The 15,828-nt window shown below is 38.7% G+C and overlaps 1 protein-coding gene across 1 annotated transcript; it reads right to left on the reverse strand.

The window, feature by feature from the left end:
- Positions 1-6,081: 6,081 nt before the first annotated feature.
- Positions 6,082-7,008, reverse strand: LOC125282571 (olfactory receptor 4C45-like). The gene has a single exon (XM_048217646.1). It carries the CDS (start codon positions 7,006-7,008, stop codon positions 6,082-6,084), a length of 927 nt encoding a protein of 308 aa, XP_048073603.1.
- Between the last annotated feature and the right edge of the window lie 8,820 nt (positions 7,009-15,828).

Genomic DNA, 15,828 nt, shown 5'->3' on the forward strand with positions numbered 1-15,828 from the left:
AAACTGGTACAGATACTCTGGAAAACAATATGGAGGTTCCCCCAAAAGTTGAAAATAGAGCTACCCTATGACCCAGCAATTGCACCACTGGGTATTTACCCCAAAGATACAAATGTAGTGATCTGAAGGAGCATCTGCACCCCAATGTTTATAGAAGCAATGTTCACCATAGCCAAACTATGGAAACAGCCCAGATGCCCAATGATAGTTGAATGCATAAAGAAGATGTGGTATATGTATACAATGGAATATTACACAGGCATCAAAAATGAAATCTTGCCTTTTGCAACAACGTGGATGGAACTAGAGGGTATCATGCTAAGTGAAATAAGTCAATCAGAGAAAGATAATTATCATATGATCTCACTGATATGTAGCATTTAAGAAAAAAAAACAGAGGATCATAGGGGAAGAGGGGAAAAAGTAAAACAAGATGAAATCAGAGAGGGAGACAAACCATAAGAGACTCTTAATCATAGGAAACAAACTGAGGGTTGCTGGATGGGGGGGAGGTGGTGGAGTGGAGTAACTGGGTGATGGACATTAAGGAAGGCATGTGATGTAATGAGCACTGGGGTTTATATAAGACTAATGAATCACAGCCCTATACCTCTGAAATAAATAATATATTATATGATAATAAAAAAATGACAACCCATATTTGTAAAAGATCCAAGTAGATTTACCAGAAATTAAAATATAATGTAAATAAACAAAAAAAATTTTCCAGTCTGAATCACAGAGAGGAAAAACTATTTAAAAAACTGGATAGAGTCTCAGGGACATGTGGGACACAATGTCTATCATTCATGTTCTTAGAGTCTCAGAAAAAAGAGAAAGAATGTGGCTCAGAAAGAAATTTTTAAAAAATAATGGCTGAAAACTTCCCAAGTCTGATAAAATATATAAACGTATACGTTCCGGGAGCTCAGCAAATGTTAAACTGGATGAACTTAAAGAAATTCACCTGAGACGCATCATTATCAGACAATTAAAAAACCAAGACAAAATCTTTGATTCATAAAATGGGACACCCATAAAAAAACAAAGCTATTCAAGAAGTAGAACATTTCTAGCCCTCCCAGGATCCCTTCTATCTCTTTCCAATCATACCTCTTTCCTTCCCTTAAAGGTCAACACTCAGGTGACTTTTGTGATAAAACTTCTTTGCTTTTCTTCATACTTTTATACATTTACCACCTATGTACACATCCCTAGGTTGTCCTCTTTTGAATTTTATAGAAATGTGGTCATATATGCAATCATTGTGTCTGGATTCTTTGGCTCACCATTGTGTTGGTGAGATTCATTCATGTTGTGATATATGTCACTCACTTATTTTCATTCTGTTGTATAAATATAACAACTTTTTTACTCATTCTATTAATTTTGGACACTTAAGTTTTTCTTAGTTTTATGGTATTATATTTAGCTCTGTTACGAATCTTGGTGATGTTTCTTCCCAGGCACAGCTGCATACCTTTCTTTTAGGTTTATACCTAGGAATAAGGTTTCTGGGTCATAGGTTGCAGGTACATTGTTTTATATCCAATGTATACTTGGAAAACCTTTATACATTTCCACCAGCAGCATATGAGAGATACCATTCCTCCATATTGACAATAGACAGTTGGTATCGTCTACCCTTTTAATTTTGGGCATGTAGGGGAAGCATTGCTGTGGTGTTTTGTTGTGGTTCTGTATCCTATTTCTCAGATGATGAAAGAGGGGAGCCCTACCCCTTTAGATGTTTACTGACCATTGGGTATCTTCTTTGCTGAAGTGCTATTCCAATCTCATGTTTTTTTTTTTTTTTTTTAAATCTTATTGATTTAAGAGTTCTTCCTATTTTCTACATCAGTCCTGGTTCTGAGAAGTAGAAGAAGGTAAGGCAGAGTTGATGTGCAAGAGATTTACTGGAGGAAGCACTGGTGGAGGAAGGTGGGAGGAGCCATCCAGAATGACACAGATCTTGCTCTGTGAAGTAGAGCTGAGAAAAGGAAGAAAGAAGCCCATGAACTGCATTGTAGTTCTAGGAAACAAGACTTAGGGAGTTCTTGAGTTAAAATGAAGAGTAATGGGGTGTGTAGTGGCTCAGTTGGTTAAGTGTCTGACTCTTGTATTCAGTTCAGGTCATGGTCTCAGGGTCCTGGGAGCTAGACCCACATCAAACTGGATGCTCAGTGTGGAGTTGGCTTAAGGTTCTCTCCCTCTGCCCTTCCCCCTGCTCGAGTTCTTTCTCTCTCTTAAATAAGCAAGTAAGTGAATAAGTAATAAAATGTAGAGTAGTGATCAGATGTTGGGAAAAGGAATTTTGAAGAAAGTGGAAGTTTTAAATGGTCCTAAGAATAATTGGGGAAATGTGTTGATTATAGAAATAGAGTAGGATTGCTGGGCAATGTTGACGAGCCTTTCGAAGGTGGTGACCTGAATTTATAGTCGACTAAATTCTCCTTATTTTGTGACTCTTTACAGATGCTTTTGGGAAACAGTTTGGGAGACGGCTTAGAATAGGATTCATTCAGTCCTGGGGAATTGCTGAGCACTTGCTGAGCAGGCAAGAGTGCTAGAAGGGTAAATGGTCATATTTTATGGAGGAAAAGTTGCCAGCTCCATAAATAAGTACTAAACACATGCATCTCTGTCAGTATTGATCAGCATTGAAAATATGTAAAGTGAACCCAGCAATTCCATGTATTGGCTACTGCTCCGTTTAGAATATAAGTTCCATGCTGCCAAAGGCTATGTCTGCCTCACTCATTATGTATTCCTGACATTTAGCAAAGTGCTAATTTTTATTAGGTAGGGACTGTAAAAAATCCTTATTGAATGATTAAAATCATGGATGTACAGTTCTGATTCATGTCCTTTTGATCTTTTGATGCACCACACAGGAGAGGCATGGATAAGGACAGTGATCATCTTCGCTCAGCTTTAAGGGTGTGTGGGGGGGATGTAAGACCTGTGCCTAGAACACAGCCTCTGACAGGTTGACGGCATCTGACAAATGTGGGTGCCCTTTCCTGCCAGTGGGTAACAGAAGAAGAAAGGCTGGAAATAGTACAAACTTCCAAATGTTAAGCACTGTTGAAAATATGCTTGTGGAGGAAAAACAGAAGGAGAATTTTATTCCACAATTATTGTGACGTGGCTACTGGCAAGTTACTTGAAAATACAGTTTTTCACCTGTCGTGAACTTTCTTACCCCAGTGAAATTCTTTTCTTTCTATTTTAATGGACGACAGCAGGATGAGCACAGAATCATATCTAAAATATTTGTTATTTACTTATCAGGGAATACTACTTTATAAGCCACAGGTCATTCCTTTATATACAAACTATTGCCAATGGAGAAGAAAATAATTTCAAAGAAATTTCCTGTTATGTGGGAATCAAAGTATTTATGGAGTTGCAAATTACTGATTAGTCACTAGCTGGTTCTTTGCAGACTTGTACATTTTCAGCCTGGCCATTCTATGAAGTCAAGAGCACCTATGGATTGGTTCAAACCATGAAGGTGAAAGGTTTTTTTTTTAATGTTTTTTTATTATATTATGTTAATCACCATACAGTACATCCCTGGTTTCTGATGTTAAGTTCAATGATTCATCAGTTGCATATAACACACAGTGCACCATGCGATACGTGCCCTCCTTACTACCCATCACCAGCCTATCCCAATCATTCTTGAGCAGGATGGTTCTTAGTTTCCAGGTGTTTGAGTTTCTTCCAAATCTTTCCTTGTGATTGAATTCCAGTTTCAAAGCATTGTGGTCTGAGAATATGCAGGGAATAGTCTCAGTCTTTTGGTATCGGTTGAGACCTGTTTTGTGACCCAGTATATGGTCTATTCTAAGTTTGATATTTTAAACATACTGTTGCCTGCATATATTTATAAGAGGGTGACCCACAGGAAATTATGGGAAAACATCTATATTTTAGAATTTATTATTGTAATGTCATTGACATACAATGGTATGCTAGTTTCAGGTGTATGTACAACATAGTGATTTGACAGTTCTATACATTATTCAGTGCTCACCAAGATAAGTGTAGTCATCCTTCCGTCAACAGTATCACAGTATCATTGATTATATTCCTTATGCTGTCCTTTTCATCTGCTTGACATATTTATTTTATAACAAAGTTAGTACCTTTTAATCCTCTTTATGTATTTCACCCTTCCCCCACAACCACCTCTCGCAACCACCACTGTATTCTCTTAAGAGACTATTGGTTTGTTTGTTTTGAGAAAACATTTATTTTTAAAAGGCCTTCATGTAGATTGAGATATAACCTGATATAAAGTCCTGAGAACATGAGAAATGTCCGCATCATATGATACTTGAATCCCTGGTTGTGAAATCACCTTCTGAACACAAGTTGCTGAACTCTTCCTCAAGAATCCCAACCTCTGTGCAGAGAGGTCTGTTGGCCTCTGGCACTGGGCTCTCCCTATTCCTCCTTCGGGAGCAGGAGAAGGGGATCCATCATTAGTGAGAGCTTTTGAAATAAGTTGTCCTCAGATATCTCACAGTTGCCCCAACCAGGTCCCCCATTTGTTACTGCAGAGATGTTTGAGGGCATTCGTATCCTAGACTAGGGAGTTGGTGGTGGGCTAGCTTTTAGTGTCCACAGATCTGCTCACAGGTCCTCTTAATCTCCATGATGAGACAGTAACTCACTGCTATGTTGTCCCTCCTCATAAGCAGATACCTTTTATGACTTATTTTGAAGAGAAGTGAGGCTGGCACAGATGTTTGGTCCTCCTCTAATCATGGTTAGTGAATGATGGTTAGTAGTGGTGTTCTTGGGCTCCTCTTGTCAGCAACTGTTGTCCCTGGCATACTTTCTGTGCTGGTGATATCGCTGAAGCCTGTAACCATGTCTAAGCAATTTCATTAATCTTCAGCTGATTCATTTTTTCAATCTAAGTAATTTAATTCTTATAACTTAAGAGTGTACGCAATGCTATTTCCATTTTACAGATTAAAAGAATCAGGAGAGAGATGAAGCAAAATGCTTACATTGACAAAGCTAATTAATGCAGGAACAAGATGAGAAATCAAGCCGATGTGATCCGAAGCTCTTAATCTCTGATTTCAAAGCATCTGACTATTTCTAAATCTCTCCTAGAATTTCATTATGTACATGATCTGAATTCTTTTCTGTTATCCAGATCTGTGGTCATTGTCTTCTGGTTTTGACACAGACTTGTTCTTATATCACTGGTAATTTCCTGCCCCAGCTGTTCAGACTCTTCCTCTGTCCATGTCTAAAACATGACTTTAACATACAGATATTTGCTGCCTTAACTCTACAGATTTGATCACTTATTTTCTTTTGCATCAGCCAATTCTGCCTCTAGTTCTTTCTCTAGAGCATTGTATACTACTGAGAATGGTCGTGATGTGATTTTTAAGAAGCACCTTTGTGTGCAAGTGTTCTCTTCCTGGGATTGTGACAAGTAGAGTTTAGTTGCTCTGGTGCAGGAGCATCTCTAAACTTCTCAAAATTAGGAAGATAAGAAAAAGTATATTTGGATGAAAAATACTTCTTGATGACTCCCTGGCTTTCCATAGTTTTTTGTATATAGAGTTACTTTTCCTCTTTTAAAATAAAACTTCATTAGAGCTTCAGTGTGGTGTGTAAAGAGTGTTCAAGAATAAAGCTGCTAATCTGTTTCATACCCACGATCAGAGCAACATTATGACTTTTGTGGCCCCTTGCTACTTTGTCCTCATGAGTCCTTCTCCTCCATAAAGAATGTTAAAGATTCTATTTTATGAATGCATTGTATAATGAAACCTATACTCCAAATTGGACTTGGATTATATTCATTTTTATCTTCTCATTTTAAAAGAAATTAAACTACTTCAAGGACTCATAAAATTATTCTGGGCTTTAAGCACCATGTGTACTGTGCCTTAATGGGTATGTTGGTCCTGCCCACAATATATATGCCCCTGAAGAAATGTGCTCCGGACAGGATAGTTGACTGCCCCAAGTTTAATCAACTAAGAAGGGGAATAAATCTCTCTAAATTATCACTAGATATTTTTATGTAAATAATCTCAAGATTCATTTATCACCAGTTATCATTATTTTCTCCCAGAGTTTCTTCATGACATTTTTCACTTCTGCATTTCTGAGGGTGTAGATTAAAGGGTTTAACATAGGAGTTACTACGGTATAAAACACAGCCACAGCTTTGTCAGTGGAGAAGGAAGTCATGGGTCTCATGTACAGGAATGAACAAGGTACAAAGAATAAGATGACAACAGTGACATGAGAAGCACAGGTAGACAGGGCTTTGCGACGCCCTTCAGAGCTATGGGTCCTCAGAGAGCACAGGATGACAATGTAGGAAGCAACCAGCATAGAAAAACTGAGGAAGCATAGTGATCCGCTGTTGGCAGTAATCAGGGGCCCCAAGGTGTGAGTGTCTGTACAGGCTAGTTCCAGGAGAGGTATTAAATCACACATAAAATGGTCGATTATATTAGGGCCACAGAATGGTAACTGCGCCATGAACAAAACCTGGATCCCTCCATGAAGAAAGCCTATAATCCCAGCTGTTCCCAGCAGGAAAGCACAGACAGTTGGGCTCATGATGGTCATGTAATACAAAGGCTTACAGATGGCTACATAGCGGTCATAGGCCATGGCAACTAATAGGATGATCTCAGCTCCAGCAAGGAAATGTTCAGCAAAGAGCTGAGTCATGCAGCCATTGAAGGATATGGTGTTCTCAGAGATCAAGTCAAAGATCATTTTGGGTGCTATGGAAGAAGAGTAGAAACCATCTATAATGGACAAGTAGGACAGAAAAAAGTACATGGGAGAACCCAGGGCTGGGCTGATGAAGATGGTGACTGAGATGAGCAGGTTACCTGCCAGTGTGGTCAAGTAGGTGATTAGAAACACAGCAGATAAGAATTTCCTCAGTTCTGGATCCTGGGTCAGGCCCAGCAGAATGAATTCTGTGACATTGCTCATCCTTTCCATGGAGTCAGCTTGGGTTATATTCCATCGGGAAGGATCAGATGGTTCACCTGTAAAGATTACAGAAATTCTGAGTAGTATTTTTAATTCAACAGTGAAATCTTCATCACTTCTTTATTCCTGGCCTCTGGGATTGATGGAACCACACCTTCCTCTCACCTCAACCACTTTGGAGGTAGTTATAAAAATGGAATAAAAGAGATTAAATTTTCTTATTCATGTCTCAAACACCAGAATAAAAACAACGTTTTACTACGACTGTTGAGTTATAATTGACTTCCAATTTCTGGCTCTAAAACATTACAGTTGGTTTTCATTCACTGTTTTCTGGGAAGGATTTCATCAATAACAATTATTTTGAAGTTATATTTGCCCATTGGCATGAATATTTATATGTATAGGAACACAATATTCTTTCAAATGTGAACTGTATATCAGATAGAAAAGTGTCTTTCTTACTATATCTGTATCAGCAGCGTTCTTTGACCTAGGATTCCTTTCTGTCAAATGAACGCAGAGACACACAGAGAGACAGAACTGTAGATGGAGTGTTTCCCCTTCAGAATGCCAAGGAACTGTGTTTATAACAGCTCTTTGAACCACATTCAGTCAACAGCCCTGGATGTTGTGTCTGACTCAACATCACTAATACATATTCACTCTTCTCACCTCTTTGGATGTAGATATGTCAGTGGTACAAAGTTCCTGAAAAGTCTTCGGTATTTCTTCAATGAATTTTCTGTGCAATTGGTCTTTTATCATATAAAGAATAATGCTCTGGAATAGATTTAGAAACCTAGTCACAGTTTATAAATGGAATTAAATGAATGATGGAGTTTCCCTGAATTTCCTATTGTGAGACAGAAATGTTATCTAAGATAATACAAGTTTTTCTTTTGACATAGGTTTAGTCAATTAAGATAAACTAAAGTTTTTATTGCTCATTGTTAAAAAAAATGAACAAATACAGGAATGTATTCTTTTTTTGAATGACGTATAGATGGATTTTCAGTAGTGAGTACATGTTACAAAGGATCATAGTAGATTTTATTCCTTCTCCCCCTCACTTTCTCCTTTCCCTGTCAAAAAAATATAATAACATTTTTTCCTCAAAAGTTTCTGGACATACAATTCAGCATCATGACCTTCCAGCTCCAGTAAAGGTTAGGAAAGTATCTTTTATTTTCCCAAAAGCTCAGTCTCTTTAGTGGTTTCTTCTCTGTCCACGGCTGCTATGGGTGGCAACTACGTGCTTCATCGTCCTTAATAGATCTAATCCACAAATTCTAACCTCCGTGTGGCGGTATGGAAGTCATGAAAAGGGGAAACAATTTCAAATAATCACGTGTAGAAACCTACCGACGCAGTCTACTTCGGCGTCCATGTGCATCACAATGTTATAACAGTGACCTTATTTCTCAGCAGCATCTTGTCTGGCAGCATTACAGGTCATGTTTTCCACTGATATGTTCGTATCATCGTGTTCACAGTTGTCTTTAGAGAAAAAGATTACCTTCAATGACAGAATCTCGCTATAGAAAGTATTTGCTGAAAACAATTTGGGTAAATTAAGTGAATCTGCTTAAAATTTGGGGAAAAAGATTTAGTTATTACTGACCTGGATCTAATTGGTTGTGGATTCCACTGTTTTTTGATTGTATCCAGTCATTGTTTTCTTCCGTTGAGTGCATAGCTCCACAGCTGCAAATATAGTCCCATAAGTGGGACACTGGAATTCTCTCTCTAGACAACTCCCCCAGTCTTCTTGGTCATTTTAGTTTATTTTGGTTCCCATTACCAGTCTGAATTTACTCAGAAAATGAGCTGTTTTAGTTAGGAAACTTCAGTCGCTCTAAGATTTAATTTCTACTCTATTGGCCTCCTACTCAAGTGTAAAGACATCTTCAAAATACATGTATTTTTCACATCTCAGAAGTATCCTCAATCTAAATTAAAAACAAGGGAACAAAGAAAAATTCTTCAGAAAAAGCTGATGTATGGGTCTACAAAATGTGAAGTGCATCAGATCGACTCGATTGCACAGTGTTTTCATATCCATTCTGCCAAATTTATGTTTCCCAAAACGTCTATGAGAAGTGTGGAGAGAATTTTTTTAATTCCTGGTTTATGTCCCCCCTCACTCTTAACCCACTACGTTTAGGAGCAGTGTCTCTCATATAAATCTTAAGCTTGTTGGTACATCCTTTGCTTCTGTCACTACTTAAATATCCTGTAATTTTTTCTTCATTGAGTCTAGAAAAATATTTAAATAGACTTTGACAAAGTGCTTGCACTTTGGTATTGCATTGAACTCTAAGGTCCTCAGAGGATTAGTAATTGGTCCTGTTGGAATCTTTGCTGGAAGCGTCAGCTACCATCTTTCACTTACTCCTCATTGGCCCCAGCGACATCATTAGAGGCCAGTTTTAGAAATGCAATTGTGCTTTGGTGAAACATGTGTCTGTGACTATAGTTTAGGATGAGATTTTGTATGAGAAGTTGGAAAGCTTCCTGATAGGGCTTTGTTCATTTTGACATTGTAGATCCTGGCAGAGGATAAGGGGTAGTTTTAGGCATAGGTCAGAGTTCAGAGATTGGATTTCTTCCTGAAAAATGTGTCTGTTCTAATATGGTTGTCCTGAGATTGGAAATGCCAGTTGTCAAGGTTATGTGCCATGTCAGTCTAGGAGACTGACATTTTTATTAGTGTTTGACAATGGAGACTCAGAGGGCAGAATGCTCAGCTACCAAAGATTGGGTAATTTATGAGTCATAGATCTATCAAATTTCTTTGATGTGTGTATCTAGATGAAAGATCCTCATGATGTGTTCATGGGAATATAGCTTTTCTCTCTATCCCACACAGAAAGAATTGTGGAGATTTACAGTAAAGAGCAGTGCTTCCATATGGGAGGCATTGAGAAAATCACACTGAGCCAAACATTATAAAAAAGACATTCAGAGGTAGAGTTTAGAATCGCTATAGAAAGGAGGATCCACGACAAACTTCTCTCCCTCTGCTTCCGAAGTGTTAACTATCTGGCTAAAATCCTGCACAAAATCATCTTGAAAAAAATCAACCTTTACCTTTAAGGTTACTGATATACTGCTGAAATCCCAAACCAGAAAGGTAAGCAATGCCTTCAGCCCTGTTCTCAATAGTTAAGAATTTTGCTCACTCACAGTCTGTTCATCTCTCTGCCCCCATTTTTAAAAGATTTTATTTATTTATTTATTTATTTAATTTTATTTTTAATTTTATTTTTTCTGTATCTTTTTAAATGATTTTTTTATTATATTGTGTTAGTCACCATACAGTACATCCCCGATTCCGATGTAAAGTTCGATGCTTCATTAGTTGCGTATAACACCCAGTGCTCCATGCAATACGTGCCCTCCCTACTACCCATCACCGGTCTATCCCAATCCCCCAACCCCCTCCCCTCGGGCCCTCAGTTTGTTTCTCATAGTCCATAGTCTCTCATGTTTCATTCCCCCTGATGATTACCCCCCCTTTCTTTATCCCTTTCTTCCCCTACCGATCATCCTAGTTCTTATGTTCCGTAGATGAGAGAAATCATATGATAATTGTCTTTCTCTGCTTGACTTATTTCACTTAGCATTATCTCCTCCAGTGCCGTCCATGTTGCAGTAAATGTTGAGAATTCGTTCTTTCTGATAGCTGAGTAATATTCCATTGTATATATGGACCACAACTTCTTAATCCAGTCATCTGTTGAAGGGCATCTCGGCTCCTTCCACGATTTAGCTATTGTGGACAATGCTGCTATGAACATTGGGGTGCATATGGCCCTTCTCTTCACTACGTCTGTATCTTTGGGGTAAATACCCAGTAGTGCAATGGCTGGATCATAGGGTAGCTCAATTTTTAACTTTTTAAGGGACCTCCACACTGTTTTCCAGAGTGGCTGTACTAACTTGCATTCCCACCAACAATGTAGGAGGGATCCTCTTTCTCCACATCCTCTCCAACAATTGTTGTTTCTTGCCTTGTCTATTTTTGCCATTCTAACTGGCGTAAGGTGGTATCTCAGTGTGGTTTTGATTTGAATTTCCTTGATGGCTAATGATTTTGAACATTTTTTCATGTGTCTGTTAGCCATTTGTATGTCTTCATTGGAAAAGTGTCTGTTCATATCCTCTGCCCATTTCTTGATTTGTTTATTTGTTTCTCGTGTATTGAGTTTGAGAAGTTCTTTGTAGATCTTGGATACCAGTCCTTTATCTGTAGTGTCCTTTGCAAATATATTTTCCCATTCCGTGGGCTGCCTCTTACTTTTTTTGATTGTTTCCTTGGCTGTGCAGAAGTTTTTATCTTGATGAAGTCCCATAAGTTCATTTTATCTTTTGTTTCTCTTGCCTTTGGAGATGTGTCATGAAAAAGGTTGCTTTGGCCGATGTCGTAGAGGTTGCTGCCTATGTTCTCCTCTAGAATTTTGATGGATTCCTGTCTCACATCTAGGTCTTTCATCCATTTGGAGTTTATTTTTGTGTATGGTGTGAGAGAGTGGTCAAGTTTCATTCTTTTGCATGCAGCTGTCCAATTTTCCCAGCACCATTTATTGAAGAGACTGTCTTTTTTCCACTGGATGTTTTTTCCTGCTTTATCAAAGATTAGTTGCCCAAAGAGCCGAGGGTCCATTTCTGGGTTCTCTATTCTGTTCCATTGGTCTATGTGTCTGTTTTTGTGCCAGTACCATGCTGTCTTTGTGATCACAGCTTTGTAGTACAGGTCAAAATCCGGTATTGTGATGCCCCCAGCGTTGTTTTTCCTTTTCAACAGTTCCTTGGAAATTCGGGGCCTTTTCTGTTTCTATACAAATTTAAGGACTATTTGTTCCAGTTCTTTGAAAAATGTCCTCGGTATTTTGATCGGGTAGCACTGAAAGTGTAGATTGCTCTGGGTAGCATGGACATTTTAACTATGTTAATTCTACCAATCCATGAGCATGGAATATTTTTCCATCTTTTTATGTCTTCATCAATGTCTATCAAGAGTGATTTATAGTTTCTAGAATATAGGTCCTTTACATCTCTGGTTAAGTTAATTCCAAGGTAACATATGGTTTTTGGTGCTATTCTAAATGGGATGGATTCCCTAATTCCTCTTTCTTCAGTCTCGTAATTCATGTATAGAAATGCAACTGAGGGGCGCCTGGGTGGCACAGCGGTTAAGCGTCTGCCTTTGGCTCAGGGCGTGATCCGGCATTATGGGATCGAGCCCCACATCAGGCTCTTCCGCTATGAGCCTGCTTCTTCCTCTCCCACTCCCCCTGCTTGTGTTCCCTCTCTCGCTGGCTTTCTCTATCTCTATCGAATAAATAAATAAATAAAATCTTTAAAAAAAAAAAAAAAGGAAATGCAACTGATTTCTGAGCATTGATTTTGTATCCCGCCACATTACTGAATTGCTCTATAACTTCTAATAGTTTGGGGGGTGGATTCTTTTGGGTTTTCCATATAGAGTATCATGTCATCTGCGAAGAGAGACATTTTGACTTCTTCTTTGCCGATTTGGATACCTTTGATCCCTTTTTGTTGTCTGATTGCTGTTGCAAGGACTTCTAGTACTATGTTGAATAATAGTGGTGAGAGTGGGCATCCTTGTCATGTTCCTGATCTTAAGGGAAAGGCTTCCAGCTTTTCCCCATTGAGAATGATATTTGCAGTAGGCTTTTCATAGATGACTTTTATGAGATTGAGAAATGTACCCTCTATTCCTACACTCTGAAGGGTTTTAATCAGGAAAGGATGCTGTATTTTGTCAAATGCTTTTTTGGCATCAATTGAGAGGATCATATGGTTCCTGAGTCTTTTCTTGTTGATATGATGTATCACGCTGATTGATTTGTGAATGTTGAACCACGCTTGCATCCCAGGTATGAATCCCACTTGATCATGATGGATAATCCTTTTAATGTACTGTTGGATTCTATTAGCCAGGATCTTGTTGAGGATTTTGGCGTCCATATTCATTAGGGAAATCGGTCTGTAATTCTCCTTTTTGATGGGGTCTTTGCCTGGTTTGGGGATCAAGGTAATATTGGCCTTATAGAATGAGTTTGGTAGCTTTCCTTCTGTTTCTATTTTTTGAAATAGCTTTAGGAGAGTAGATTGTTTGAATGTTTGGTAGAATTCCCCAGGAAAACCATCCAGGCCTGGAGTTTTGTTTTTTGGAAGGTTGTTTATCACTGACTCAATCTCTTCATAATTGATTGGCCTGTTTAAAAAATCAATTTCTTCCTGTTTCAGTCTTGGTAGTTTATAGGTTTCCAGGAAGGCCCCCATCTCTTCCAGATTGCTTAATTTATTGGCATAAAGCTGTTGATAAAAGTTTCTAATAATCCTTCCAATTTCATTGTTGTTGGTTGTGACCTCTCCTTTTTCATTCATAATTTTATTTATTTGGGTCCTTTCTCTATTCTTTTGGATAAGCCTTGCCAGTGGTCTGTCAATTTTATTAATTCTCTCAAAGAACCAGCTTCTAGTTCTGTTGATCTGCTCTACCATACTCCTGGTTTCTAATTCATTGATTTCTGCTCTAATCTTGCTCAACTGCTTCCTCGTGCATAGATTAGGCCTGTCCCTCTGTTGCTGTTCCAGTTTCTTGAGGTGAGAATATAAAAACTGCATTTTATATTTTTCTATTCTTTTGAGTGAAGCTTGGATGGCTATGTATTTCCCCCTTAGGACTGTGTTTGCAGTATCCCATAGGTTTTGGACCATTGTGTTTTCATTCTCATTGGTCTCCATAAATTGTTTAAATTGATTTTTGATTTCCTGGTTTATTGAATCATTCTTGAGCAGGATGGTTCTTAGTCTCCAACTGTTTGAGTTTCTTCCAAATTTTTCCTTGTGGTTGAGTTCCAATTTCAAAGTGTTGTGGTCTGAGAATATGCAGGGAATAATTTCAGTCTTTTGGTATTGGTTGAGACCTGTTTTGGGTCCCAGAACATGGTCTATTCTTGAGAATATTCCATGGGCATTAGAATAGAATGAGTATTCTTTGGTTCTGGGGTGTAGTGTTCTATATATATCTATGAGGTCCAACTCATCGAGTATGGCATTCAAAGCCCTAGTTTGTTTGTCGATTTTTTGCCAGGGTGTTCTGTCTTTTTCTGATAGTGGAGTGTTGAGGTCTCCTACTGTTAACGTATTTTTATCTATATGTCTCTTTATTCTGGTTAAGAGTTGGCTTGTGTATCTTGCTGCTCCCCTGTTGGGGGCATATATATTTATAATTGTTGTATCCATTTGTTGGATACATCCTTTAAGAATAATATAGTGCCCTTCTGTGTTTCTAACTATAGTCTTTAGTTTAAAATCCAATCTGTCTGATATGAGAATTGCTACCCCAGCTTTCTTTTGAGGTCCATTGGCGTGAAAGATGGTATTCCATCCTTTTACTTTCAGTTTGAATGTATCTTTAGGTTCAAAATGAGTCTCTTGTAGGCAACACATGGATGGGTCATGCCTTTTTATCCAATCTGCAACCCTGTGTTATTTTATGGGAGCATTTAGGCCATTTACATTGAAACTGAATATTGAGAGATATGATTTTAATGATGCCATGTTGCCAGTAAAGTCTTTGTTTCTATCGACTGTGACTTTCTGTTCTGTATCACTCTTGGGGCCTTTTTACCTTTATAGAACCCCCCTTAATATCTCCTGAAGGGCTGGTTTCATGGTTACGAAATTGGTAAATGACTGGCGATTCTTGAAGGTCTTTATTCTCCATCAATTCTGAATGGCAGCCTTGCTGGATAAAGGATCCTTGGCTGCATGTTTTTCTCTGAAAGAGCTTTAAAAATGGGCCCCCAACCCTTTCTCTCATTCCAGGTCTGTGTAGACAGGTCTGATGTAATTCTGATATCTTTGCCTTGGTACGTGAGAAATTTCTTTGCCCTGGCTGCTTTCAATACTGTATCCTTGGATCTAATATTTGCAAAATGCACTATGACGTGACATAGTGTAGGTTTGTCGTGGTTGAGCTTGGGAGGGGTCCTCTCTGCCTCTTGGACACGAATGTTTGTTTCCCTTGCTAGATTAGGAAAATTTTAAGCTACAATTTGTTCAAATATCTCTTCTAGACCTGTTTTCTCCACCCTCTCGGGGATGCCGATGATTCTGACATTGCAACGTTTCATTGAGTCAGTAATCTCCCATAACCTACATTCTTGCGCGTGGATTTTTTTACGTCCAGATTCTATTTTAGCTTTCTCTTCTACTAACCCATACTCCAATTCGCTGATATGTTCTTCTGCCTCATTCACCGTGGCCGTCAGAGCCTCTAGTTTTGACTGCATTTGGCTCATAGAATTTTTAATTTCTGCCAGATTCGCTCTCATTTCCGCCCTTAGAGATTCTATATTCTCATTAACATTTTCGTTAATACTTTTTTCAAGTCTACACATCATCTTGACCATTGTTACTCTGAATTCCATTTCTGATAATTTGGTTATATCCATATCCATTAGTTCTGTGGCAGAGGCCACAGACTCATTGTCTTTTCTTTGCTGGGGGGCATTTCTCCTTCTGTCATTCTGATGAGGAGAGGTTGCGGGGTTGTCCAGAGCCCAAATTATTGACTGGGACCCAGGTAGTGCGCACTTTTTTTATAGGGACCTTAGGGATGTGGGCTTCTTGATTTTTTAGCCTGCCTTCTGGGGGAGGGGCCTGCCAGTCCAATACTCAGGCAACCCTGTTTGGGTAGAGTCTCTGTGTCCCCTGCGAGGGGGGATGGGGATGGGCATTCCCTGAGCCGGTATTTCCAGGCTTTTGTTCTCTGGCGGCTTTCCCTGG

Source organism: Ursus arctos, unplaced genomic scaffold (genome assembly GCF_023065955.2).
Source record: "Ursus arctos isolate Adak ecotype North America unplaced genomic scaffold, UrsArc2.0 scaffold_23, whole genome shotgun sequence".
Classification (NCBI taxonomy): domain Eukaryota; kingdom Metazoa; phylum Chordata; class Mammalia; order Carnivora; family Ursidae; genus Ursus; species Ursus arctos.